A 27,424-nucleotide genomic window follows, 5' to 3' on the forward strand; every position below is an offset into this window, starting at 1 on the left:
GTCATGGTATCAGACACCCTCATTCTGCGGCTGGTCTGATCAACACAACAAGTCGTTCCTTTGACTTTCATAGTGTGATTCTTTTCCTCAATATTTCGTTTTCATACTCGCCAGGAGAACGTCATGGCAGTGACCAAATCATCTTCCCTTTTGATCGTGGGTGCAGGCACCTGGGGCACATCGACCGCTCTCCATCTGGCACGCAGAGGATACACAAATGTGACGGTTCTAGATCCCTACCCTGTTCCCTCGGCCATCTCGGCTGGTAATGACGTGAACAAAGTCATCTCCTCGGGCCAATACACTAACAACAAGGACGAGATCGAGATCAACGAGATTCTGGCTGAAGAAGCGTTCAATGGCTGGAAGAACGACCCCCTGTTCAAACCATACTATCACGATACTGGCCTGCTCATGTCCGCCTGCTCCCAGGAAGGCTTGGACCGCCTTGGAGTCCGTGTCAGGCCCGGTGAGGACCCCAACCTTGTGGAACTGACACGGCCGGAGCAATTCCGCAAATTGGCTCCTGAGGGTGTTTTACAGGGAGATTTCCCCGGCTGGAAGGGCTACTTTGCGCGTTCAGGAGCTGGTTGGGCCCATGCTCGCAATGCGCTCGTGGCTGCTGCAAGGGAGGCTCAGAGAATGGGCGTGAAGTTCGTGACTGGCACTCCTCAGGGCAGAGTAGTCACTCTAATATTTGAGAATAACGATGTCAAAGGTGCCGTTACCGCAGACGGCAAGATTTGGCGTGCAGAGCGCACATTCCTCTGCGCCGGTGCCAGCGCCGGTCAGTTCCTCGACTTCAAGAATCAGCTCCGTCCAACCGCATGGACACTGGTTCATATCGCTCTGAAGCCTGAAGAACGGGCTCTTTACAAGAATATCCCAGTTATCTTCAACATCGAGAGGGGTTTCTTTTTTGAGCCGGACGAGGAGCGCGGCGAGATTAAGATCTGCGACGAACATCCGGGTTATACGAATATGGTGCAGTCTGCCGACGGAGCGATGATGAGCATTCCTTTCGAAAAGACTCAGATTCCTAAGGAAGCTGAGACGAGGGTTAGAGCTCTGCTTAAAGAGACAATGCCGCAGCTTTCAGACCGTCCATTCAGTTTCGCCAGAATTTGCTGGTGCGCCGACACTGCCAACCGCGAGTTCTTGATCGATCGTCACCCTCAGTACCACTCGCTTGTCCTGGGCTGCGGCGCTTCCGGCAGAGGTAAGTCTTTAACCACAAGAAATGTTAAGCGCGGCAAGAGCTGACCAGTTGATTTTCTAAGGATTTAAATACCTGCCTTCAATTGGCAATCTTATCGTCGATGCCATGGAAGGCAAGGTCCCTCAAAAGATCCATGAGCTGATCAAGTGGAACCCAGAGATTGCTGCCAATCGCAACTGGAAGGATACTCTTGGGAGATTCGGTGGGCCAAATAGAGTAATGGATTTCCACGACGTCAAGGAGTGGACCAATGTACAATATAGAGATATTTCCAAGTTATAAGTGAGGTAGCAAATCTGCCCCAAAAATTTCATAACGCTATTCTACATATATGCAAGTAGTCATTCGTACATGTGCACATACCGCCAGGGCATGCATGCGCTTGCGAGTAAACCATTGTTAAGGAAAGGTGCATGGTGTCAATACTTCATTCTTATGCAGGAGTAGCTGAAGAAGAAGGGTGCAACCGATCGTGATGAGAAGGCAGGTCCTCCAGCTGATATGTTTGGGTTTCCCAGCCGCGTGAGTCTAGCCCTCGCTCTTGGATCTGTTGTTCCTCATCGCCTGGCAATTTAGAGAAGCCGTTCGGACCGACGATTTCATAAGCCTCGTGCGGGACATCACAGGCGACAGCCCGCAACGGAGGGTAGTAGCGGCGGTAGGAGAAATGAGCGATAATTAGGCCAAGGATAGACCCGCAGGTCACATCGTAGACATCGTGCCGATAGTCCTCAAGGCGCGAGATTGCGATCATCAGCGCACATAACATCGGTATCAAAGCCAGAATGCAGCGCCAGAGATCAGCTCTAGGACGGAACACATGCATTTGTCCGGAGAAGAACCTACATCGAGGACGCGTTAGCATCGGTAGCTTGGCAACAATCTCGTGACCAAAACCGACATTGACAGGTACCCTAGCCCGCTAAAAGAAAAGCTGCTGTGACCACTAGGGAAACTCCTCCATCCCTCCTGGAGTATGTGGTTGTTCGACTGTGTACAGACCGTCCAGGCCACCAAGGTGTTTGCCGGAGTGCCCTTCTTGGGCATACACCGCGAGATTAGATCGGGTCGAGGTCTCCCCACTGCATTCTTGATGATGTCCGTAATCAGGGATGTCAACATAAGCGCGATAAGCAACCCGAGAATAGTGACTTGAACCTGGTATGGTTTGGGGCGGAAAATGGCCGCCCAGCAAAGCAGGATCAGGAGTGGGACGACTCCAGCATAGATAATCGACCATACTGGCAATGCATGAGCATATGACAAACCCGGGGAGTTAGACTCCAAGCATGCTCACCCACAGGGACTCTTTCTACGACTGCAAACGGATACTGGATAGATCTATTATCGAGAGAAAACATGCGATGGAATGGGTCCACGAAAAGTTGGATCTGCGAACCATGAGAGCCGTTAGTAACGCAACCGTATATCAATTTCAGATACAGCAAGGATTTACCATAACCCATATCCCTGCTAAACATGCTAAAGCGATATAGTCCACGACTGGATACGAACGTTGGCAAAAGCGAGCCAGAGCGTCTGGCATTACATTCGGCTTCGGCCCAGTACCCATGCCATTGCGAGGCATCTCCGTGATGTTCGATCGAGTATATTACTCATAAGAATGAAATTTCTCCGCGCATGTCAAGCTGCGCATTGAGGAAGGAGAAATAACGGGGAGGTAGTGATAAGTGAATACTTCGAGACAGCGCCAGTTGTTGTTCAAGGCACACGAGCAATCTGGCAGTGCTGTCGTCAGTGCTTAAGCACGGGCCACTGCCACCTCGGTCGAATCTCCGCATCCTCTAGCTCAGTTCGAATAGACGCGACAACCCAGCTTTCTGGCGCAGCAAGTTGCTGAGGTTGATTTCTACACGCTTCAGGAGTTTTTTAAGCCTTGCCTTAATTTACTTTAAGAACTTTATTCGGCGGGTTTGGCAATCCTCATGGCTGAAGCTGGACAACCAAGACCGCTCACGGCCTTCGCTCCGCCGCCTCCTCTCTGGAAACACTTCACACCGGAGAACCTCAGAAGACTAGAGGAGATCAAGAAAGAGGCCTCGAAGGGCGAAGACGGGAAACCGCGAAAGAAGAAGTGGACTCCTGCTGAATTGCGCGCTCTCCAACTTCCACCAGAGCTCCGTTTCCTTGTGCCCCCGGAGATACCGATGTCGGGACAATACAGCGTCTTTGGAGAATTACAGAGTGTAGGTCCACTGCATATAAGGCGCTCTATTCTTCGTTTACTTACCATGAATTTCAGCTATCTACGACCCTGCCGTCTTTGCAGGAGCAGGGTATTGAACAGCTCTATCCCTCCACGCCAACCGAGACGGACCCCGAAAAGCCGTCGCAACCATCTCGCCCATTCAACCATGCATACTATCTTTTGAAAATCAGCAAGTCCCTATTACTAAACTTTCTCGAATTTGTCAGTATCCTCTCGATAGCCCCGGAGCAATTCCAATCCAAGGTAGAGGACTTGCGAAACCTCTTTATCAACGCACACCACCTTCTCAACCTCTATCGACCACACCAAGCGCGAGAGTCCCTGATTATGATGATGGAGGAGCAGCTCAATCGGAGCCGAGAAGAGATACAGCAAATGGACAAGATGCACGCCGAGATCAACGGTTTTCTGGAGCAGCTGAAAGCTCAGGGAATCGACGTAGATTCTGCCTCTAAGTCGGTCGAAAACGATACGGCAAATCGCGCTACTGGCGATCAGGATGCCAACAGCTCTCGACTCGTTTGGGACATTTTGGATGGAACGGATTGAGGCCGACAGTCACTCTATCATCTTTCTTCGGCATATGGTACTTGGAATGGTCCAGAGAGCAACCACACAGCTTTCTCCGGCTCGCTTTTGAGACTCTACTTCTCTGGTATTCTACACTACTGCCTAGCGCGTGCTTGATGCTCGGGAATACCGCCAATTCTCATGAACGCGCGAATGTAGCGCTGTGATTGCCAATTGAGCGCCGATGCAGACAGTCTCGCCCATCCCCTGATGCAGGTCGAGACCAGCCATGAGACACGGCATCTTAATGCAAATACCCCCCAGAATGAAGGCGGTAATTCATGGTCTGCGTGCTATCATTCTAAGTTACCATGCGTCTCTCACCTGTGTCCGGGAAATCAGTTCATCCGATTATCACGTGACGCACCATTTTCGCGAGCTTTAAAATCGTCCCGCGGAATTTCACCAGACATTCTACCTCTTTAAACTATTGCATCTTGGCCAGCATTGGGAGATCACAGTTCTACTTGATGGAGGTAGAAATGTTGATCCGGTAATACTAATAGCTCAAAATCAATCAGCCAATTACTGATCTTAAGTATTCGGTAAGCCTCCCTCATTTTATTTCTGCATGGTCCCAAATGATGAATATGCCAATCTCTTTGTTTCAACCCCATATGAAAGTACAAAGTACTTTTTTGATTCCATCTGTGCATTATAATCTGAAATTATGCTCGCGAAAGCTTGCTGTCTATGCCGCTCAATTTCACTGCTCGACCTTGTTCGTCAGTTGCTAATGTTGGCTGGTTTAGGTTTCCTGACTCTAGATATTCAATCAGCAATGGAGCGAATACAATACAAACATCGATGTCTTTTCAATCAAGTTGTCCTGCATATTTAAAACTATATCGCGTGAATTGTAGCTGGCTGGCCTGCATATGTCCAGTCTTGTCTCTTTTCGTTCAAAATCACGTAGCTTTGTCCCACGTCCATCATGATCCGAGTAAAATCATTATAAACTGCCCGCGCAACCATAATCTATCAAGACCTTGTGGACCTGCACAAGTAGGATCTATCGCAAGTCTATTCAACCAGATATAAACGAGTCAAGAGCCCTGTCCCGCACGCTCCTTCCACGCTTTCTCAACAGCGCACGCTGCGAGCGTGTACAGCTCCGTCACGAAATCCGCAACCATCTTTATGTGGACGACCTCGTCTATGGAAATCAATTGGCGCAAGAAGACCCGTTCCATGATGGACGTTGCTGTCCGAAGCAACGCCAGATCCTTCGTGGCCTGAGGGTCCGAGGGATTCTGCAGGATGTTGCAGAAGATTGCGATCAGAGCTGACATAGGGTAGAAGATAAGGGTCCTTGATTGAGTTTAGCCCGGATACACATGTCTTCCCTACTTCACGAAAACCAGGAAGCTGGGGACTCACCAGAAAACACCGTCGACGATAACGTGCTCCGCCGACTCGAGGTAGAGTAATGTGGAGCGGCTCGCCTCGACCGAGAGAGCCAGGCTCGAGCTTACTCCCTCGATCATTCCGCCCTGTCCCTGGACCCATGATTTGCACCGACTGCTAGCTTGGTGGATGATAGTCATGCAGAGGTGGTAGTTCAGCCGTAGCATGACAGAATGCATGCTGACGTTTGGATCCGGGGTCTCGTGGGAGAAAGACAGGGTAGGTCTCCATTCTGGCGGTACAGACATCCTCCACCTTTCTAGCTCGTCATCCAGTTCGCGGATCTCCTTCAGTAGCTCTGCGTCTGTCTTCTGGAGCCCTCGGAACGAGTATAGAGCGCTATAGGCTCGAGATTTGATGATGCTCAGGCGTAGATCCACTGGGAACATCGGATGGTCCGGCAGTTCTCGGGAATGATGGTGAATGCCCAAGCTGCTGTATAGTTGCTCTACATAACCAGGGGGGAGCGTCAGGTCGCAGTTTTCGTCGGCGAGGACCAGTGGTTGTCCCGTGCGGAGAGCCACGTCCTTCTCGATCGTATAGCAAAGCCAGAATAGGTTCCTGAGATGCCTTTTCTTTCTCTGCTCGAGGAGCTCGGCAGGAGATGCGGAGAATGAGTCCATGGGGCCGGGATAGGTATGACCTCCTAGCAGATATACCATCCGTGCCGCAACAGAACCGTAGTAGTTTGCTGTACACAGATTACCAGTGACTAGTTCGAAGAGCGCCTGTGTATTTGTCAGCTCTCTTGGAGAAAGAAAGATACAGTCAAGTCACGCAGTTTGCACTGCAATTTGCAATGCCAGGCCAGCATGACGACTCACCATAATGATAAGCGCCTGCAGACCCTCTAAGCCTGCATCCTCCCGGAGAACCTGCGGGATTAGGCATTGAGCCTTGAGGGCAAGTCCTTCGCTGTCGATCGGCGGGAGGCCAAGCGGTCTATCCTTGTATTCCGGAACTTGGAGAATAGAACTAAAGGCAAGAAATGATAGAATACAGGCCCTGACGTCTGCTCGCCTGGCGCTTAGACTCGAGTGCGAGTACGCGGCTTTGATGGTGTCAGGGAATAGAACAGGATCCACAATCGGAAACACTCGCTGCATCAGAGTGGTGCGGAATATTTCAAAATGTACTTCAACCGCATGTCGATCGGGAAGTTCAAACATGCTCTGGGGCAGCATGCTCGTCAAATACCGGTTCGAGCTTAATGCTCGCTGTTTCTCCCACGGTGGCCGGGAATAACTGTTCAGTTTATCCTCGGAAAGGGGTCGGCCTGTACGTGCTTGAATCCATTGTCGGCCCTCAGGAAGAAGGAACGGGATCCTTGTCATCAAACTGATGACGCCTAGCTCCCGGCCGGCGAAATGAAACGTCACGGACGAGGACGACACCTGAGGCTGGCTTGGAGGTGAGGGGTGTCGTGAGAAATCAAGGTCCGAGCTGCCACTGCTCGGTGACAGATTGGCAACTGTCAGGGGTAAGTTTCAATATGACTTTGCAAGATGTAGAAGGGGAGCACACCAGATTCTTTCAGTAGGCTCTCCGACAGCAGCTTCTCTATCCTGCTTATTCGCTCCGCCAAACGGGTGCCTTTCTGTTGCCTAGTGCGACATTCAGCTATGGAAGCTCAGCCGGATATCAGAATCCCCTCTACATACGCTGGTTCACTGTTCTCTTTTCGCTTCCTCCGAATCACCCGATCAAAGGTGCATGGAATATTATGGTGACTGCACCAATTACACTGTGGTACAGCAGCATCACATTTGATCTACATTCACCGTCAGTCAATACTCAGCGGAGACGGTTCCGCTTTCTCCGAAAAGTAGTACTACCTTCCTCTTGTAACAGGAATCGCAAGCCCTCGCAGTTCGCTTCCGAGAGGATGGGGCTCCACGATCCTCCTCCTCAGGTCCCGTATCTGACATGACAAGAGGGTTCATCTGAAATGAGCCTCAGGGATCTATGGTCCAATTTCTTCAGAATTTAAGCATAAAAGCCAAGTCCCGGACGAGCCGTCGGCGTTGTTAGTGACGAACTATTGGAATGGCGGAGGCGATACAGATAAAAAACTCCGAATCCCGCTGACAAAGAACCGGCCCGGAATAGAGTATCACCGCTTTATCTCTCTCTCTGTTGATGAATGTCGTTTGTTTACTCTGTATCAAGTGAAGTATACTACATTCTGATGAAAGCGAAGTGATAGCCCTGTTTCTAAGTGTGCCTGGGAGAAAAGAGAGAATGCAGTAAATCGGTTGTTATTGGTCATGACTGACCTGAGGGGGTTCTCAACGATAACACCGAGAATGAAAAGTAACGGAATATATCTTAACCAAGACCGGCCCTTCAAGTCTTATATCATATCATTCAACTGCCTACCATTTCCAAGAGATAAATCAATCAAAAACATATAGGGATGATAACAAAGTAGTTCGAGAATCCTGAACTTCTCTATTACACCCATAGTCCGATATCGAACCAGAGAACTCAACGTTACTACCAAACCAAACCCTCAAACAGGATATCATAGTGAATCAAAATGCGTTTCCCCGTAAGTTGTCAAAATGACCGTTCAGCCAAAAACCTGTCAGCGATCAGCAAGCATCCATCATCCACGAGTGACCCAGAGAATACTATACATCTACATCACCGTGCAAATGCAGCAATCACACTCTTCATCCCCACAGTCACATCCAAAGCACGGTTTCGAGACAGTCTTGATGGGTTTCTTGATGGACGACCCGGAGGCAGAGGACGGAAGGGTCCAGTTGATGGGCGAGGAGAAGGACGAGGCGGCCATTTTGCGGTGGATGGAGTAGAGTGCTATGACGTCGTAGGTAAAATCAGTAAATATGACCGCGGATTGTTGATGATCGCAGAAGTAAATTTCACAATGTAAATAGGATTCAGATTCGCTTACTGTTGTTATTGTGACAGTTAGGCTGAAGAGAAGGAGGGGAGTGAGATCAGAATCCTAACAATGCCTAAAGAGTCGGTCTGGGAGTTGGAGAAGTCAGGAATAAATAGTACTGACAGGCAGCTAAATTTGGGTGCTAAATAAAGATTCAATCAGATGAAACACTACTCCGTCCTACAAGGATATCAACCCAATACTTCCTGAGGAACAGGCCTGACCAACGATTTCGTCGCTATCTTACCGACCGTTGAGATAACCATCCTCCATGCGTAGAACCAGGTCGAACCATCGCAGTAGCTCCGCGCATAGTCCAGCACCCGATCATGTCACTTGTCGACGCACCTTCTTCATCTTGCAGATCGCTACCTTATTCTGCCCCACCACAGACGTCATTGGCACCCCTGGTAGAGAGGCACAAAGGACGAAGGACATACGTCTCAGATGAGAGCTGTACTAGTCTACCAGATGGTCTACACGGATAAATCAAGAATAATGAATGATTGCGAGGTAAATAGTTCTCTGACCAGAGATAGATAGATCTTTCAGGTCCAACGATATCTACAGACAAACTTTTTTTTTTTTCTCAATTCATAAATCATCGCACGTACCCAAACCATAGTGTCTAATTGATTCTTTTCCTGCTCAGGGTCTCATCATTTGGCAACAACAAGGGCGCAAACCCTCATTGTGCTCCGGGGTATCGTCTAAGTCATCCATAATGTCCTGCTTTTGTGGCGAAGGCTCTATTCATTAAGTATTCGGTATGTTTCGTTGTGAAGTCATCAAGCCGTTAATATTCAGATGTCGTGCAAGGTGATTACAGCTGCTCAACCCAGGGGGCAACGCCGGGCTGCATCTGGTTCAGCCACTTGACGAGCTCGACGAGCTCGGCACGGCGCTCGTCCTCAAGCTGGTCCGAATCGCCACAAAGGACAGACTGGAAGATGGGCAGGAACTGCGGGGTAAGCTCCCGGATGTTAGGGTCTTCCCACTTGTCTACAAGCTAGTCAGTAACGTTCTTGCTCGTTCCGAATAAGGTGGGATCACATACACAGCTGGCAGATCATGCGGTACAGGGGCTCGTTCTCCTCGTAATCGTTCTTCAGGGGGAGGATGGAGACGAGGACGGGAAGAACCTCCTTGAGAGGGATGGCCTCACGGTGCTTGAGGATCATACGGCTGAGACAGCCAGTAGCGTTGTCCTGAAGGCGAGAGACCTTCATCTGCAGACACGACTCCAACCGGGAAAGGATGGTAGGGTACTCCTTGACGATCTCGGCGTCTGCGGTGGAGTGCTCGACAAGACGGCCAACAGCATAGGCAGCATTGGACTTGGTCTGAGGATCCTCATCACCCAGGCGGTGGATGAGCAGCTTCAGGAAAGGACGAGTGAACTGAGTGACACCAGCGCCCATACCGTTGATGCACTCGGCAAGGACACCAACGGCGGTGGCACGCTCCAGAGCCTCAGTGCTACCGGCGTAGCGGAGGATAGTCTTCTCGAATACCTTCCAGAGTTCGGCGAAGCTCCCGCCCAAAGCGGCAGCGAGACCGGAAACAACGTCGAGAGCAGTGTCAACAACAACCCAGTCGAACTCAGAACTCTCCTCACCGGCCTCGAGAGACTCCTCTTCAGGGCCAAACTCGAGCTGGCAAGGGTGCTTCTTCGTGATGATGTCTGTGACCATCTGGATGACGTTGTGGAGAGTGGTCTCGTTGGCAATCAGAGAAGGACCGCAGTAGCGCAGGTTCTCGGCCATGTTACGGTTGATATCGGCGACAGTAGCCCTATGTCAAATGGTCAATACCAATCAAAAATCGACATGAAAACAATAAGAGCAGTGAAATCAAGGCCTCAGGTTTCGTTGGAAAGAATCGTGTTTCACATCACGCACGCATTTTGCGCGTCTGAGTGAGCTGGGTAAACGAGTGGGTTCATCATTGGAATCGGCATGCTTGTGCAAAGCAGCCATCGTGTAACATGCAGAAAGGAAAGAAAGAGATATACATACCGATCATCTTCCTCAGTCCACATCTTGATGGTAGCGGTCATCAGGATTTCGCCGAACTTCTTGACCTCCTTGGCGGGCTCGACCTGCAGAGGCAGACCAGGCTTCCACTTAGCCATCTGCCCGGTCTCTTCGGCAATAGCAAAGAGCATGGCGTACGAGCGGTGCAGAGTGCTGATGGTGCTACGACGAACACCCTCGTAAGGGTGCTCAGCCAGAGGCAGGACCTGCTCAATGGTCTTCTCGAAGTAAGGCAGGTAGGCGCTCTTGGTGTGCGTGACGAGATCACCAATGACCTCAACGGCGATTTCCTTCTCTAGAGACAAGGGTGTGGTGGCGGTAATGTCGTCCCAAGCATCCTCGTCGTCGAGATCAACGTCTTCGATGCCGCCATCTTCTCCGACGGGCTCATCGTCATCATCGGCACTGGCAACCTTGACCTTGCGGCCAGCGATGATCACCTCCTGGCCAACGAGGTCCTTGGCGGCCTCACCAAGAGATACGTCCAGGTCAGTCTCGTCCTGCTCAATGCAAGCGAAGAGACCCTTGACCACACCATCAAGGAAGGGAGCGAAGTGCTCTCCATAGACCTTGGACATAGCTCCCCAGAAGATATAGGTGCTCTCCTTGAGACGGGAGTGGTCGAGGTGAAGTGCCTCCTCGGTGGCGCGCATGAGAGGCTCGACATAGGGCTGGTAACGCTCGGCACCGGCGGCAGCGGACATTTCACCCATAGCGTCGGTGACACTAGCGCGCAGGTCCAATTCCTCCTCACTATCCTTGACGGTGGCAAACTCCTGCAGGAGGTGCATGGACTCGTCGAAGTAGGGGAGGAAAGACTCGCCGGCGGAGGAGGCAAGGGAGCCCAGAGCTCCGGCAGTCAAGCCCTTGATTCTGAAGTCGGGGTGCTTGAAGAGCTTGTGCAGGATGGGAACGAGTTCGCCCTGGTAAGGAGCGACGTCCTTCTCGTCCAAGCCATCAACAACGGCATCAATGGCGCTGATACCGGCCTTCATGATATCAATAGTGGGGCCATCCTCCTCACCCTTGTATTCCTGCATAGCGCTGGCCAAGTTCTTGAAGAGCAGAGGCATGAGCTTTTCGTGCTCAGCACTCAGATCTTCAGCGAGGTCATCGGCGAGACGAGCCACAGCGTGCAAGGATGCTTGGCGGACCTTGGGTTCGGGATCAGCGAGCAGCTGCAGAACCATGGGGAAGATGTCCTTCATCTGAGTGCTGATGAAGTCAGGAGCCCCCTCAACACACATTCCAAGAGCCATGATACCGGCCCGGCGGTAGTCAGGGTTGCTGTTGTTGAAGTACTGACCCAGGGCGTGAAGAAGGGGCACAACAACTTGGCTGGGAGGTAGACTCTGGGCGAGCATGTCAAGCAAGCCGAGAGCGGACCGGGCGGGAGTGATATCGTCATCGTCCGAGGAAGTGTCACCGAGCTCAGTGACAATGTGCAGAGCGGTGCGGGTGAGCTGCTCGCCAATACGCATGCCCTGGATCTTGAGCTTACGGTACTGAACGCACTGCATGAGGAAGCTGATGGCCTGGGTACGAGTATCCTCGTCGACCTCGGTGTTGGCAGCCAGCTCGTTCATGAAGATGACAAGGTCCTTAAGGTGGACAGTCAGGAGAGCAGGGTCACAGCCAAGGAGAGTCTGGAAGACCTCAAAGGCCTGCATAACACGGTCCTCCTGCTTCTGGTCGATCGAGTCCTTCAGAACAGCGACCATGGAGGGAACGATGTCCTGGAAGGCCTTGACGGGACCAACATCCTCCTCGGAGTCAAGGTGCATGGCAAGCTTGCTCAGGGCGAGAAGGGTGTTGACGCGGACTTCCTCGCTCTCAGGGTCGCGGATGGTCTTGTTGAACAGGGCAAAGAGATCCGAGAACTTCTCCTCGAGGCTCTCACCCAGAGTCTCCAGAATGGTAAACAGAATGTAGATAGCCACACCACGCTCATCCTTGTTGCCACTGTTACCAGCCTGCACCAGGAAGTTGGGCAGCTCGGCCCACTCCCCATCGTTCAGGTCGACCCGAGCGACGGCAGAGATGATCCGGGCAATAGAGTGACGGACAAGTGAAGAGCCCTCGCTCATCGTGGAGCGCAGTAGCTGCTCACGGATCTGAGGCTTCTGGGCAGCCTGGACCGAAACCCAGTGCTTGTTGACCAACGAGCGAGACTCGACAGCGGCCAGCTGCCTCAGATTGGGATCCTCATGACCGGTGGCGATCTGAATAAGGAGAACGAGAGATTCAGGCTTGTTGTAGAACTCCCGCTGCAGGATACCGGTTGCTTCCTTGACGTTGCCCTGGGCAGCTATTGTGTTCTCGTCAGCATACTTTCCAAAGTCACTCGTCGGGTTCATGGACGCTACTCACGGTTCAGAACAACTTGAAGCTGCTGCAGGAATCTCTGCTGATCCATGATGGAAATATGAATAAAACTTTTGTGGGAAAAAAATATGTACGCCTCTCAAAACTGGGGTGTCCCAACCCTTCTTTAATAGCAAGAAGGGATTCTCGTACGACTAATTGAGCTGCCTGCGCAGAGACAAACAGCTCAAGGGGGTATCACAGAAACAAAAGAAAGGATAGAAACACCAAGAAAAGGAATGAGGAGTAAAAGGAAAGGAGAGATGAGGGACACTCAGGAGGAGAAGAAGATAAGAGAGAAAAAAAAGTTCTCACTAAGGGGTGGGCTATTTGGATAATTTTTCTCTTGGTCCCTCCCCTTTTACTTTCTTCAGGCTAGCGGCATTGTGATCACGTGAGCTGTGCCGCTCTGGTTGATCATAAACTGTGGATGCACAACGTCAACAAGAGACTTAGTAGACAGGTAAGACCCGAAGAAGTACCTACCAACTGGTTGGAGTAAATAGTCGCTGTCGCACCAAAGAGCAATGGGGTTCACATTTCCAGGATGACCTTGATTCAGAAGGTTCTGCGTTGTCTGTTCTGCATAAGGTCGATGGCTCAGAGAACAATGCCAGTAAATGTTGTGATTAACTGTTATATTATTACTACTCTTCCCATATCGTCTATCAGCTACCAGTATATAGTTGCATGATACTCTAGTGTTTCAGGCTGAAGTACGATAAACAAGGAACGAGCAAGAGCTATCAATAAAAATTGAATAGCAAAAGCCAACAATTGCGAATTAACCCCGCATAATCCTATACTCCATCTCTTGCCCGAAAGATGCATCAATATCCCTCAAGGGACATGGGCATGGACACCAAATAAAGGAGCAAAATGTGCATAGTACAAAATTGTAGATAAGCCAGCATCATCCATACGTGAAATCAAGCGAAACATAGGCTATGGGATCATGTAGAGCATCGCTAGAATTCTTCAGAGTCGTAGTCTTCGTCAACAAGCAGGGCGCGATAACCCCTGGATGCAAGGTTTTCTTCCAAACCACCGTCGGATCCGGGATCGGCATAACCTACATTATAGTTAGACATGCAGGAATTTGGACAGGACGATTCAAAAGATGCAACCAAAATAAACTTACCTTCGCCACCAAAATAACTGAGTACCACAGGCAGGAAGATGAGGGCATGGGTAGCGGCAAAGATGACCAATGCTAGCCAGACACGGAAATAGTAGATTTCAAAGATCTTGCTGCGGGTGAATGCCAGCACACAAACCCCGAGTAATTTGGTGATAGTGATGCCACTGAAGACACTGCCACCCACATTGACCAACGCAGTCCAGGCTCGTGCATCTTTGCCCCGGAACTTGGTGGGTGTCTTGTCCATTATTGTGCGTGAAGGGAACATGAATGCTCGAGCAATATGGGCGCAGAACTCGACACCGATGCCGACGCAAATAACCAGGTTGACTAAGGAGACGGCATTGAGTGATACCCCAGAAACAGCCATGGAGCCAATAATATCCACAACAATCATCACTACCGTAGCAGTTACTACCGCACCGGTGGCGACAGAGCCTAAGATGATTGACGTGATAGTGAAGATTATGGCAATAGCACAGCCGAGCAAAGTGCCTGTGAGCCGCACAATCGAGACATACTGGTCGAAAAAGATATAAGGTTTGGAATAAGGGAACACGTCTATGCCGTGTTCTTTGGAGATCCCATCCGCGATGCGACGGGCTGAGATGTACGCCTTGATAAAGTCATCCTGACTCCTCAGAGGGGTATGGCTGGTTCTGAAATGGCTCGCATTGGTCATGACGTGCTTTGAATCGATGACAAGCGCGTTACTATATGGGGCTTTGCCGCCGAGAGGGCAGGACGCATCCGTGGGTGCTTCAATCCACTTCTCCAAATAGTGGATAAACTCGTTTCCTGTGGGCATGCCGTCGAGAGAGATATTCCATGCAGGAGTCCGGTCCTCAAAGCAGACCTTCCCATCTTCCTTGCAGCATTCTTGCTGGGGATTCAGCCAATAAAAGAAGTCGTCGACCCAACTTGCGGCTGACCCCGAGATATAGGAGACATTCGGTCGCTTAGACTCCTGCTCCAAGACAAACGACAAGGAGAATTCTTCGCAGGTCGTAAACCGTCCACAGAGCTGCTGCTGGTGTTTTCTCTCGGTCACGTTGACTTCGCGGGTCACAAAGTAGACTGGAGGACCGGTGCCAAAGTAAGCATCTAGGTCATTGAAATACTCTACCAGATACGAATCGCTTGGAAGAGCGATACGCTGATCCAATCCGAGAGACACTTCCGGGATAAGAGCCAAGCCAGCAGTGAATATGCCGAGGAAGACGATCACAACAGCAACCTTAATCCTGCGGTCAAGCAGGTAGTTTGCATATATTTTGCGAATAAATTGCTGCGTCAGACTTTCCCCCTCCTGGTCCTCATAAGCGGGTTCTTCGAACATGCCGGATGAAGTCGCTTTGCGCACTGTAATGCATGGAATGCAATCTGCACGAAGACTCTCCACCCGCCTTTGATTCAGAGCCAGTACTGAAACAAACATCGTCATTTGCAGAATGGCATTGATGAAGACAGCACCAGCTGCATAGATGGCAAAGTTCTTGACGGCAGGCATGCCCACAAACACACCGAGTGCAAAGGCGACCGTCTCCGTCAGGGCCGATAGGAAAATGCTGGGACCAATCCTTCCTACGGCACGAGCAACCCGCTCATCAATCTCTTCATCGGGGTGACTGACATTTATCCGCTCAAATTCATGAACGATCAGGAAGATATTGTCCACGCCGACCGCCAATACAAGGAAGGGAATGACCTCGGCGATGATCAAGGTCACCCTGATTCCTGCTGCTGAAAACAGTCCTACCGACGCAGACACGGACATAAGGACGATCAAGATTCCCACAATTCCGAGCGTGAATTTCGACTGCACAAAGACATTGGCAGGGTTGTTCAAGAGAGACTTCCAGGTGACCGTCGCTGAGCCTAGAGCAAGGGACGCATAGATAAACATGATGATATAGCTGATGACGACAATCTTCGCATCGGTGTTGCTGGATTTGTTGAGTTCCTGCTCCAGGCTGACTTCAGTGTTGAATGACACACGAAGACCACGTTCTTTCGCGTCTTCTTGAACGTTATATAACAGCTGTTTGAGATTGTTCTCCCAGTCAATGGCGTCGGCCTCGCTCTCCGTACCTTGGGCGTAATTGTTCAGAACCCACGTAGTAATCAACGCTTGAGCGTCGAGGACGTTTCCCGACTCTTCGTGACCACCCAGTATCATTTCAGGCCTGAGAGGCTGTTGGAAGTCAGGGAGACAGCTCGGGTCACCAGGAGAGCTGGCACAGTGCTTAACCCGCTCCTCCCATGTGTCCGGGTGGAGGTTCCATCCTGAGCCGCCGAAATAGCCCGTTATTGACTGAACCACACACGCGTCCCCGGTGGGTTTAAAGCAGACGTCGTCGAGTAGTAAACTGCGACCTGGAGAGATCATTCGACGAATTTGAGATTCAACATCAATCCACCAGCTGAGCGTGTCATAACTCAGAACCGGTCCATGTTCGTTGACAACAAATACCTGCTCCGCTCGGTAAAAGGGTCCAAAGTTGGTATCAAAGTACTCCTTTTCTTGCGCTGCTGCCGATGTAGGGCTCACCCAGAGGCGTACAGGATCTGTCTCGACAGCGAACCGGAGCCAACCCAGACTCAGAAGGCCAACGAGCACTATGCTAGTTACAATAGTGATGGCTGGGAATCGAGCGCAAGTACCCCCAATGCTATTGAACATTGCGTCAAGCATAGAGTTCACTTTGTAAATGCCGGAAGGTTGCTCCAGCGACCCAGCAGCATGAACGATATCGCCCTCATCCTCATCGTCATCAGGAGATGGGTCCTGTAGGAGCCGAACCCTCTCGGGCTTGCGATAACGTCGTTCTCTGTACGTGAAGTAACTAGAAAAGGCCACGACCGCTAGTAAGAATATGGAGTAGATCAGGATGACCGCGAAGGATAGACAAGGCAACAAGCCGACGTGGCAGTATTTGTCTGTTTTCACCTCTGGTAACTCCGGGCAGACTTCTGGACAATCAACGCAGGAGCAGCGGAATGCCTCGTCAGGGTCATTGCAGGCCTTCGGTTTGATAGGCAAGGCTCTCATGCCCCGATCGGGTGACGGGGGCTCTGTTTTGTAGTTGATCTGGAAAGGACTTCCAAGCAGCTTCTTGTCGCCCAGGAACTTCAGGAATTGTGTGTAATTCTTCGCGCCGCCGCCGATGAAGTCGATGGCTTTGCCACCAGAAGCACCATTTTTTACGTTCTTGCAACTATCATAGAAGCCGCTCTGGTATTCTTCGGACCAGACGTTGTCAAGTTCGGTAACAAGCAACTTTCCGGAGCTGGCCTTCTCGGTTTGTGTGACATTGATGAATAGAGACTGATCCGGAGAACAGGTAAAGGTACAGAAGATGTTGAAGAAATTGTCTTTGCACGCAGGACATGATGCAATAATGCCCTCAGCAAGCTTCAGGTTCTTGGCGAGTGCATCGATCTAGGCAGGAGAAGCACATGAGAATCGTCTCGCTTGAATGGGTTTGGTTGGGACAATAATTCTTACCTGCTCTTCTTCACAACAAACAGGCCCTTCATTCCATTTGCTACCGCACAAGTTCACCAGCTTCTTCCTCGCCGATACCTCGGGCTCCCTTGCAGGACCGTTATCTGGACACGGCAGCTCTCCGCCAAAGAACGACTTTTTCCCGCAATGTCCTCGGATCGCACAGCGGCCCTCTTCGTGTATCTTGGTTTCTCCTTCAGCAAGGACAAGGGTGTGAGGAAGGAACGACAGCAGGCCGAGACTCGTGAGGATCGGGGTAAAGCGCAGTCCCCGCATCGTCGGGACAAAGAGTTGGTGACGAATCCAATGTCAAACACGTAGGGTTTTCGTGATTTAATTAGAGCATTAGAGAAAGATTGGCTGATGTAGAAAGATGCTGGGATGCTAGATTCTATGGTTCACTCGCCGAAGACAAGGTCTTTTTTAAGGAACAGCTCCTCGAGCAGGTGGTGTCGCGAGCCGAGGATATAATAAATTCGACAAAGACAGTGCAGTCTTGAACGTAGCACTGCACCAATACAAGTAACAAACAAATAACGATTAATCCGGTTAATATCGAATAGTCTAGACGACAAGGGACAGTGAAGCTATTGAGAGGCTGGGGAAGAGGCGATGGGGATATGACGATAAGGGAATCAAGGAACGGCCAGTTGGAGGACCTCCACTAGCCGACATACGTAAGCGGAGAAGGGCTGCCATCATCCCGTGAAGGATGGGGTTCATCGGGCGCTAACGTCAGGCACGTCGATCCTTGGATGATCAGGATAGATTAATCCAATCCTTTACATGTCGACCCAGTATTTCTGTGTTGGTTTTCGATTAGATTTTACATATTACCGAAACCTCAATTCCAATCTAGCATTTTGAGAGGAGATACTGCTGTAGACTTTGGAGGGAAGACAGCAATACACAGACACGTAAGTTAGGTTGCTATGTTGTGTACCCAGAAGTATATAATTTCGTCAATTTTCTGACTAGAACTGGAAGCTTCTCCTGGTCCTGTTCCCCCCTCGGCCACATAATGGGTTGAAATCTTACAATTCTTTTGACTGTGGGTGACAGTGAACAATCACTCTGTACATTGTTTGGCCTTGTCAGACTATATGCCTAGAACACCAGACCACCTCCTATAGACCTGTTAGCACCTTAATATGACTTGGACCAGACGGAAGAAAATACCATCAACGACAATATCAGCTCCATTGATATAGCTCCCCCCAATATCACTGCAAAGAAACACCACCGGTCCCGTCAGCTCTTGCGGTGACCCCATCCTACGCATCGGATTCCGATCCGCCCATATCTGCCGCCATGGCGCAAGATCCTCGCCCTCGTTGAGCACCGTATCCATATATCCCGGGGAGATGGAATTGACTCGAATTCCGTATTGCGTCCATTCCGCTGCCAAGCTATTCTTCATGTGTAGCACCGCTGCCTTGGAGACGTTGTACGCGATCTGTGGCTGGGGGTAATTCACCCGATGACCGCTGATGGATGCGACGAGGACGATCTTGCCCCCGCGTCCACTGGCAATCATATGTCTGGCTTCTGCGTCAGGGGCATAGCTCACAGAGGGACATGGTAGATCGCCTTACTTTCCCACTGCTTGTGCAGCGATCCATGAGCCTGTCGTATTTACATCAATGACACGGCGCCATTGCTCGACTGTTATGTCCTCGGCTGCCACGCAGTTGACTATGCCCGCAAAACAACAGAGAATGTTAAGCTCTCCCAGCTCGTTCTTTGCCTTTTCAGCAATGTCCTGCATGCCTGCTGCGTCTGTGACGTCGCATTGATGCGTTATAATCTTCGCAGAAGGAAAGTCGTTTCGAAGTGATTCTATTTCAGCGTCTCCCTTCTGGAGAGCCGAGGGAAGATCAAGCAAAACAATGCCAGACAGTCCATGCTCAAGAAGCGCTCGTGCAGAGGCTAGAGCGAGCATTCCTGCTCCACCAGTAACTGGACGAGAGTAAGATATCACCTAGTCTTGACTGATGGAAATCAAAGGGGGTAGGACCAACACACTGCGTTTCCGCTCACTCTGAATCTCAAAGCTGCTCGCTGCTCGGGCGTGCTGGTCTCTGGGAATGAGGCCGGTGGAGGCGTTAGAGTAGTAGCTGAGTCGATCTCTCCGAGCCGTATCCATGGCATCCTTGTCTGCACATGAGGTGTTGGAGGGAGAGGCGCTTCTTTCTTAGATGCAGTCATGGCCAATAGAATTACTGATAATACTGTGATTCTGTAAGATAGGATTCACAAGAAGCTTCAATAGGAATTGCAACCTATCTATAGTGCTGCGGAGAAGGGGAAGAGAGGAGTAGCTTACCCCGCGCATGATCGACTCAGCACGCGCAAATGCAATTTCATCCCATTATTTCATTGATTGTAGCTCTATCTTCGGACTGCAGTGCCCCGAGCGTGTCAGAGTCGTTGAGCATTTCATACGCGAGTCCAATACGCAAGCCTGTCCCGTGATTGGAGATAATGTCCACTACAGAGTCAACAGCTTCGACATATATCTTTCACATCGATTAAAGTCTACAATGGCATTCTCAGTGGCTACTTATCAAGAACAGATCTACCTCAACAACATACACCGTCCATCTTCTCGCGCTCACTTCCCATCTACCTTCCTTCTCTTCGCCCCCTTCTTCGGACCAAACTCCTCAGAATAAGACCGGAAAAAGTCTGCCGGCTGCTGGGGCTCATCCGAAGTGACGTCGCGAAATGCCGTCGTGGCAACATAGTTCGTCTTGCCCTCACGGACGAGCGAATAGTATTCCAGTATAAACTGAATCTCACTGTCGTCGGTATCCGTCTGGCCCCTGAGGACCTTCTTGGCTTCATACCTGTTTCTGTGAGTCCCAATTCCAATAGAGGATTAACGGGGACGACTAGACGACATACTCAGAGATATCTTCAAACTTCATATCCGTCCCCAGAGCTTCGCTTGCCGCTCGCGCTAGCTCGTCGCCGTTGAGAAGTGCCGGGCCTGTTGTGTCAATCGCTTTCACTCCACAGTGATAGCATTAGGGCCGCCATACCAGTCAAGGTCATTAGTTGACCACGATGCTTATCATTCAATCCGTTCTTTCCTTTGCCGGTGAGGACATGAGCGGCTAGTAGTGCGACGTCCTTGACAGTAGTTTAGCCAGAGGTTATTGTGCGCTGAGAGCCAGACTTACACCTAGTGCTACGGGGGGAAATTTATGCTCGCGTCCGATCGGTATAGGGATGTATCCCTCCTCTTTCGCCTGGGGGGCATAGGCAAGCAAGTTCTCAGCGTAGAAGCCAGCCCTGCAATAGGTATCATTAGACATGCAAACTGCAATCACAAGGAAGCAACCTACCGAATGACAACAGGACAATGCCCCGTCATCGAGCTCGGATCCCCCTTCGTGCTCAGGAACAAAGTCTCGAGATGAATAAACTCCCTCAGACGGGGCTGCTTATCCCGCTCAGCGAGATCACATCCCGCAGCACTGAGGAAGACCACGTTGGGCACATTGGCGCGCTTGGCCGCCTCGATCATCTCGGCCGTGATATCGATCTTGTCCCGACTAGCTGGCGGGACCAGGCAGAGAGTGTCGGCTTTGGTGTCTCTGATGTCGGCGGCGACGTTCTTCAGACGGCCTGGTCTATGGGGGACGATGGTGGCGCCTAGGGATTGTAGGTCCTTGCACCGCTGGGCATCCGGATTGAGGGTTAGGCCGTGGACGGTGCCGATTTCTTTAGAGAAGTTCTCGTCAGAGAGGAGGAGCTCGGCGATGAGGAAGCCTGTGTTGCCTTCTACAGAGGTGATGCAGACGTTGCGCGACATAGTGAGCTGTGGTGGCTTGGGTTGCTGGGGTTATGTTATGGAGATATACTAGTGTCATGCTGTGGTGACGCGCACGTAGGACGGCTTTTATACAAGATGACAACCTGCGTCATGGTAATATAATGACAAGATGTGCTTTCTAGCAGAGACTCGGGATACAAATGCTGGCCAATGGAAAGCATTTCCGGACAGTCTGTGGGCATGACCTAATAACTGATTACGATTCTCGAGACAGGACGAGACTCGCATCGCTGCATGAAACTTCTTACGCGGAGTTCGTAGAGACCTCCCAGCTCAGTCAGGCGAACTGTGAACTATTGAATCTACAATCCCGGAAGACGTGCAGGGACGACTGCTCTGATATCTCTATGGAGACTTGTGAGTCAATCCGGCTTCGCTCATGATGATTTATCATGAGCCATCATATAGACGAATGCCAAGCTTTGCGCCTCCCAAGGTCGCATAGCCCGCTAATATGTTCATGGACCATCGATGGAAAGGCATAGGAAACATTTGCTGAGAGACTTTATGCCTCTGATTGCTTCAAAGCTCCCAACTTCATGTTCACAAACCGTATGAAACCAGATCTCAGAACATGTGCGGAAGATGAGAGATAAAAGCGACAGCCTTTTTGAAAAAGTTTTCCCTTTGAGTGGGCGATGCATCTACATGACCAGAATCTGGCAAAGGTTGCACATAACACCTATGGTCCTCTGTTGCAGAAAACCAGAAGACCCTATGATGAAGAGATTGCCATTAGAATAGAGTATAACACGTCAGGAAGTTATGGAGGATGTAACTCATGGAGATATCATGTCACCAGTATCTGCACAACCACAATCTACGTACGGCCAACTCCTATGCCTCGGAACATCAGTCAAAATGATGATCTGTGTCGCCAATCTTCCAGTTAGCGATAGGAACGAAGAGGCAAAGTAGAAATGTTGTGAAACGAGAACGCAAAACCCAATGTCCAATTGATTTCATCACAAATGGAGCATTGGACACTTTGTCTGTGACAGCCAAACTAGTAGGCGTCCTCATCTGCTTGCTGATACACATGGCGTGCCCTGGACGGATCTTTGCGCATCTGTTGACCGGAGCCAGTAAAGCCCACTATTCAAACACTGCTTAGCGAATTACTCTGAGATCAAATAGAACAATGGCGCCTTACCCCGGGCATTAACCCCCTCTCCTGTCCGAAACATGCTCTCTTTCCGGCCCAGCTTGCTCTTGCTAGCGAAATCCTTCCACTTCATCTTACCGGCCTCAAGCTCGCGAGTAGCCTTGACTTTTCGGGCCACCTTCGAAGGGCGTGCAGACTCGTCGCCGACCTTGCTAGGCTCTTTGCGCGCCTGATTTGCCAATGCAGGGTTGATATCCGCCGCGGCCGAGATGACACTGGAATGAAGGGGTTGTGGGGTTGGAGTCTGGGATGAAGAGTAGCCTGAGCTTCCATCAGCCTTACGTTTCCGCGAATCAGCGTTGGAGATGGGCTTGATGTCTTTGGCTGTCAGAGATTCCACCGTTCCGTACGACTTGAACGAGACCAAGTAGACAGGGTTGGCAGATGAGCCTGTTATCGAGGTGATGCGCGCAGGATAGAAAGAGTTATCGCCCGAAACCCATCGTGCGAGGACGTGGTCATTGACGGAGAACGTAACCGGCGCAGGGGTTTCCTCCGGAGTTTCGGCAGTGGGCTTGCGATACCCAGCTTGATAAGCGGGGTGGTTCTCTTTTGACCATTTCTCCTTCGCTGGCGGGGGAGAGGGTCTGGCAGCAGACGGAGGAGCAAGCGGCTTGAGTTCGGCGATTGATGTTTCCGTGAGATTTATGAGTTCTTCCAGTTCAGTTTTAAGACTCTGCAGTTCCGTGTTGTCTGGATCTACCTGCAAACTCGATTGAACGGTTTCAAGCTGGAAGGGAGAGAAAAAGTCAGTTACCGAATCGTCGCATTCGTCGCATAGTAGACGGCAATACGACATACCTGTAGCTTGAATTCCTTGACTTCTGCCTCAAGGGCTGCAACATCCGACATGATCGCTGACTGACTGTGAAATGCGATGAGGGAGATAGAATTTCAACAAAGAAGACGAGTAGAATCTTCCAAGTGTACCACTGTGCTACAAAGAGCTTTTATGGTCACGGATTAAGATAAATGAATGCAGCTTTCCAGATGGTGGCTTTGAACAGAGGCAACATGGAGTAAGTACGGTGCATCAGGTTAGTGGATTCTTTGCAGATAAGGATAGCACGTGACCAGTCCTTCTTATCAAACTGTGAAGATCGTCATTGTCAGGACTTAGAAGTCCTTTTGATGTATTACTCCACCTTCATCCTCTAGGCAAGATCTAATATGTCGGATGAGTAGATACAGTTGTGACGACAAGAAGAGGACATCCCTTAATTATTCCATGAGTTCCAGATAATAGGTGGCATTACCAGTTCTCACCTGGGCCACCCGGTGATCAAGACCTAGATAGCACTACTCCGTACCCGGCAACCAAGTTCAATTGCCACTGAAATCTTAAATGGGCTTGAATACGAGGTAGTAAACCATGGGATCGATCAATGGACATCTCTGCGGGGAGTAAGGTACTCGACACCGCAAAGCCTAGATTCTCTAATGACTCTTTCGAGTGTTCTGGATGTTCTGGAATAGCTGGTGATAGAGATATGCTCTTCTCCTGGCAAAGGTCAACCTTACTCTGCACCTGTTTGATGCTTCAGAGTTCAGCCACTACACCGATATTCGGAACATTGGGATCGTCACAAATAAGGTACTTTTGGTGCAGTAGTGTATGCAAGGCGGTGCGAAACTGGGAATACGTCAACTGACAATGCTGAACTGTGAGTCATGCCTGATAGATTAATTATTAACTAAGCAAGTTAGTTCAGTTTTCCCAGTTGAAAGAGGGACGGCAGAGGAACACGATCGCACGGAAATAGCTAGACAGCATCTGATTGAGCATTTCCATGGACTATCGACTGAACTAGAAGGCTGGAACTAAATAAAATGGCTCGTGGAACTCCATCGGCACGGAGAGAATCAATATCCGGCCGGATGTGATTTCTAAGCACCGAGTCACACAATTTTTCCGCTCTAAAGCAGCGGGAGACATCAGGCAGAACCATTGGCCCCCGTCTCCCAACCTTTCATTGCTCAACCAATAAGGACTGCCAACAACTGACGCCGCCTTTTTGCGCCCGTTTGCCCCCCAGCATTCTATGGAAACATCCACCGTAAGACTGGCCTAAGGCGTTGATTGATTGCCTTGTGAATCGTCCATCGCCGCCCCCGTCTTCTTGGAAAGTGGAAAATGATGGGCTTCGGTTTCATCCTCGTACCATCTCCCCTCTCAGCCACATCTCTCTCACTACACCTACCCTCATCATCAGAATCCCCTGTCTCAATTCCCACTTCGAATCTCTCCATCTCCTCAGGCTTCTTCCTGGCCTGAATTCAATCATTCATATCCAACCGCCTACTCTCAATCGGACCCTGATTTGCCTCTTTCGGCAGCCCCTCATCGCCAGCTATCAAGCGGTACCGGCTGTCGATAGACTTGTGGCCGCGCCATTCCACCCTATACGACATCCTTCCATCTGACACTAGGCCACTAGGCCACTAGGCCACACTCTGGCATAAGCTCTTGGCTCCTGCAACCTTTATCCTAAACTCACCACCTTGCCTTGACTTGACCCTTTCGCTACTACTGTCTTCCTCGTCAGCTCTCCTTCAGTCATCAATTCTTTTCTCTCACATCTTCGTATCTCATTCGACTCGCTTGGAGAGCGTGGAATCCGCTTTGCTGTGTCTTTTCTGGTTCTCCCACACTCCCTTTGTCTTTACGTCAACGGGATTGATGCGTTGTTGAAGCGGGGTGGAACCGTAAATGCTTTGGTGGCCTTTCCGTCTTCATCAGCATTTACAAAACCAGCACTTTGACACATTTCTTGGGCTCTCTACCGAAACGATAAACGGGCGCAAAGCCCGGGCATTTTCTGGTTGAGGACACCGATAAGCTAACAAACTCAACACTGCACTGTATTTGAACAAGCCGTCAGCAGGACAAACCATCACTTTCAATTGACCTGGATCATCATACCGTTATTCACAGCGATACGCCGCTTCTTTTCTTAGCTGCCATGGCGGACTACAATACTCTCTATCAACAAGGCCTTTATCTCTCCCCCGATCAACAGGACCTCCTCCTCGCGGCTCTCTCATCGAACAACCAGACTCAGAAACAACAAACAGTGACGCACAACTCCGAAGCCAATCAAAATCTCAATCACACTCCCGGCCATGCTTCGTCCGGCAGCTTCAGTGTTTCTCCCCCCAGTGGTTTGGACGGCTCGGTGAATCAGTCAACTACTTTCGGGTACGAAGATAGTCCTTACCTGGATTTGAATCCCGACTTCGACCTTGATTTTCTGGGCAACGAGAGTTTGATTGGTGATCTGCCCCCGAGCCTGCCTTCGACTGAAGACTATGAACCTGGTGATAAAAGAAAGGATATCGATGGACAAGAAAATGACAAGGAGGAGTCGGGCAAGAAGCGACGGGAGAGCGACGAGAAAGCAGCCAAAAAGCCTGGTAGAAAGCCGCTGACCTCGGAACCTACTTCGGTATGTTTTCTATGGTCCTTTTTCTTTCCCGCGGGTCATTGTGTGTAAATAATTTGACTTTTGCGGGTGCTAACATTTTCGACAGAAGCGCAAGGCTCAGAATCGCGCAGCTCAGCGAGCCTTCCGTGAGCGCAAAGAAAAGCACCTGAAGGATTTGGAGGCCAAGGTGGAGGAGCTACAGAAAGCATCTGATAATGCCAATCAAGAGAACGGACTTCTGCGCGCTCAGGTGGAGCGTCTGCAGGTAGAGCTCAAGGAGTATCGCAAGCGTCTTTCCTGGGTAACGAGCGGCAGCGGTCTCTCTCCTGTTAATGCCATCCCAGGTGCATACTCCAAAGGCATGTATGGTCTGAACAATAATGATTTCATGTTCGACTTCCCCAAGTTCGGAGATCTACCCGGTTCGCACTTGTTCGCCAATGCGCAAGTAAGCAAGTCGAGTCAGAACAAGTCGAAGGACAGCCAGACAGCAACTCCACGCAGTGAAGCTCAAGTTCCCGGTGTCCTCAACCGCAACGCTCTGAACAGCTCGAGTCCGAGCGGCCTTTCTAATGGACCATCACCTGTCAAGTCCACACCAGGCGGCCAGACACCGAGCTCGCAAACATCTACACGACCTGGCTCTGGTACATTGAACGGGACCATTGATAACCATGGAGCTACCAGGGGCTATGCGCACCAGGTCAATTCATCGTATAACGCGAACACAAAGCAGGCAACCCACGATACCCCTAGCTCAGACTCTCCATCATCCTCTTCAGATTCGCACCATAGCCAGCTGCTCTCTTCCAATGGAACCTCGCCTGAGCCATCTTTGCACTCGCCTGCTGTAAAGGCGACCGAGAGTAGCACTCCCCATGCATGCACCTATACCACCATCAACGGTGAGGAATCCTTCTGCGCTCAACTTGGTATGGCTTGTGGCAACATCAATAATCCCATTCCAGCTGTCAGACATAATAGCGAAAGCGCGTCAAACACCCCTAGCCATGCCAACAATTCCGACCAGGCTCTGGGTTTGGATCTTTTGGCCCAACAAAACGGAGGTCAATTCGATCCTGTGCTGTTCGGTGATTGGCGTGAGCCTCAAGATGCTATCTTGTCGCAAGACTTTGGTACATTTTTCGACGATGCATTCCCTCTCCCCGACCTGGGAAGCCCATCCCACAGTTTTAGCGAGGCGACCAAGCAACCAGCGGCGCCAAAGAAGGATCTTATCGCTGAAATCGACAGTAAATTGGATGAAGATGAGGAGGTGGTGCCTGGCGAGGACAAGTCGCAAATGCTCACCTGCAATAAGATATGGTATGCTTAATTTGGTCCCTTACCTCTAATCTCTTGCTAACTAATTTTGTCGTAGGGATCGTCTGCAATCCATGGAGAAGTTCCGCAATGGCGAGATCGACGTGGACAATCTCTGTTCAGAATTGCGCACCAAAGCCAGATGCTCTGAAGGCGGCGTAGTCGTCAATCAGAAAGATGTCGAGGACATCATGGGTCGGGTTAAATAGACGGCCTATGAGTGAAGTCGATACGACGGTAAAGACAGTCGACATCTTGTACAATTTCCGGCCAATTCTATGCAC

At 50.5% G+C, this 27,424-nt stretch overlaps 9 protein-coding genes across 9 annotated transcripts; 3 read left to right on the top strand and 6 right to left on the bottom strand.

The window, feature by feature from the left end:
* Nucleotides 1-123: 123 nt before the first annotated feature.
* On the top strand, nucleotides 124-1,501 carry ALT_0467 (NAD(P)/FAD-dependent oxidoreductase; the record flags this gene model as incomplete). Its single annotated transcript, XM_033554983.1, has 2 exons — nucleotides 124-1,219; nucleotides 1,281-1,501. 2 exons carry the CDS (start codon nucleotides 124-126, stop codon nucleotides 1,499-1,501), a joined length of 1,317 nt encoding a protein of 438 aa, XP_033410874.1.
* A 151-nt stretch (nucleotides 1,502-1,652) lies between these two features.
* ALT_0468 (phosphatase PAP2 family protein) lies at nucleotides 1,653-2,807 on the bottom strand (the record flags this gene model as incomplete). The annotated part of the gene is made up of 4 exons (XM_033554982.2): nucleotides 1,653-2,061; nucleotides 2,121-2,460; nucleotides 2,517-2,610; nucleotides 2,676-2,807. The coding sequence occupies 4 exons, from the start codon at nucleotides 2,805-2,807 to the stop codon at nucleotides 1,653-1,655; spliced, it is 975 nt and encodes a 324-aa protein (XP_033410873.2).
* Nucleotides 2,808-3,165: 358 nt separating this feature from the next.
* med7 (mediator complex subunit MED7) lies at nucleotides 3,166-3,998 on the top strand (the record flags this gene model as incomplete). Its single annotated transcript, XM_033554981.2, has 2 exons — nucleotides 3,166-3,426; nucleotides 3,483-3,998. 2 exons carry the CDS (start codon nucleotides 3,166-3,168, stop codon nucleotides 3,996-3,998), a joined length of 777 nt encoding a protein of 258 aa, XP_033410872.2.
* Nucleotides 3,999-5,065: 1,067 nt separating this feature from the next.
* ALT_0470 (putative C6 transcription factor) lies at nucleotides 5,066-7,369 on the bottom strand (the record flags this gene model as incomplete). The annotated part of the gene is made up of 6 exons (XM_033554980.1): nucleotides 5,066-5,330; nucleotides 5,400-6,154; nucleotides 6,251-6,897; nucleotides 6,951-7,030; nucleotides 7,088-7,197; nucleotides 7,262-7,369. The coding sequence occupies 6 exons, from the start codon at nucleotides 7,367-7,369 to the stop codon at nucleotides 5,066-5,068; spliced, it is 1,965 nt and encodes a 654-aa protein (XP_033410871.1).
* A 1,791-nt stretch (nucleotides 7,370-9,160) lies between these two features.
* On the bottom strand, nucleotides 9,161-12,789 carry ALT_0471 (putative importin beta-4 subunit; the record flags this gene model as incomplete). Its single annotated transcript, XM_089598982.1, has 5 exons — nucleotides 9,161-9,339; nucleotides 9,395-10,131; nucleotides 10,239-10,298; nucleotides 10,356-12,681; nucleotides 12,744-12,789. The coding sequence occupies 5 exons, from the start codon at nucleotides 12,787-12,789 to the stop codon at nucleotides 9,161-9,163; spliced, it is 3,348 nt and encodes a 1,115-aa protein (XP_089456646.1).
* A 916-nt stretch (nucleotides 12,790-13,705) lies between these two features.
* On the bottom strand, nucleotides 13,706-17,662 carry ncr1 (sphingolipid transporter NCR1; the record flags this gene model as incomplete). Its single annotated transcript, XM_033554978.1, has 3 exons — nucleotides 13,706-13,809; nucleotides 13,879-17,320; nucleotides 17,387-17,662. The coding sequence occupies 3 exons, from the start codon at nucleotides 17,660-17,662 to the stop codon at nucleotides 13,706-13,708; spliced, it is 3,822 nt and encodes a 1,273-aa protein (XP_033410869.1).
* Nucleotides 17,663-18,493: 831 nt separating this feature from the next.
* ALT_0473 (D-arabinitol 2-dehydrogenase [ribulose-forming]) lies at nucleotides 18,494-21,206 on the bottom strand (the record flags this gene model as incomplete). Its single annotated transcript, XM_033554976.2, has 9 exons — nucleotides 18,494-18,513; nucleotides 18,566-18,927; nucleotides 18,982-19,345; nucleotides 19,412-19,575; nucleotides 20,005-20,235; nucleotides 20,294-20,378; nucleotides 20,431-20,521; nucleotides 20,572-20,683; nucleotides 20,737-21,206. 9 exons carry the CDS (start codon nucleotides 21,204-21,206, stop codon nucleotides 18,494-18,496), a joined length of 1,899 nt encoding a protein of 632 aa, XP_033410867.2.
* Nucleotides 21,207-22,233: 1,027 nt separating this feature from the next.
* On the bottom strand, nucleotides 22,234-23,244 carry ALT_0474 (tudor domain-containing protein; the record flags this gene model as incomplete). Its single annotated transcript, XM_033554975.1, has 3 exons — nucleotides 22,234-22,322; nucleotides 22,381-23,122; nucleotides 23,194-23,244. The coding sequence occupies 3 exons, from the start codon at nucleotides 23,242-23,244 to the stop codon at nucleotides 22,234-22,236; spliced, it is 882 nt and encodes a 293-aa protein (XP_033410866.1).
* A 2,111-nt stretch (nucleotides 23,245-25,355) lies between these two features.
* On the top strand, nucleotides 25,356-27,349 carry yap1 (putative bZIP transcription factor AP-1/Yap1; the record flags this gene model as incomplete). The annotated part of the gene is made up of 3 exons (XM_033554974.1): nucleotides 25,356-25,838; nucleotides 25,924-27,143; nucleotides 27,199-27,349. The coding sequence occupies 3 exons, from the start codon at nucleotides 25,356-25,358 to the stop codon at nucleotides 27,347-27,349; spliced, it is 1,854 nt and encodes a 617-aa protein (XP_033410865.1).
* Between the last annotated feature and the right edge of the window lie 75 nt (nucleotides 27,350-27,424).

This window comes from Aspergillus lentulus (assembly GCF_001445615.1).
Source record: "Aspergillus lentulus DNA, contig: Alt01, strain: IFM 54703, whole genome shotgun sequence".
Taxonomy (NCBI): Eukaryota; Fungi; Ascomycota; class Eurotiomycetes; order Eurotiales; family Aspergillaceae; genus Aspergillus; species Aspergillus lentulus.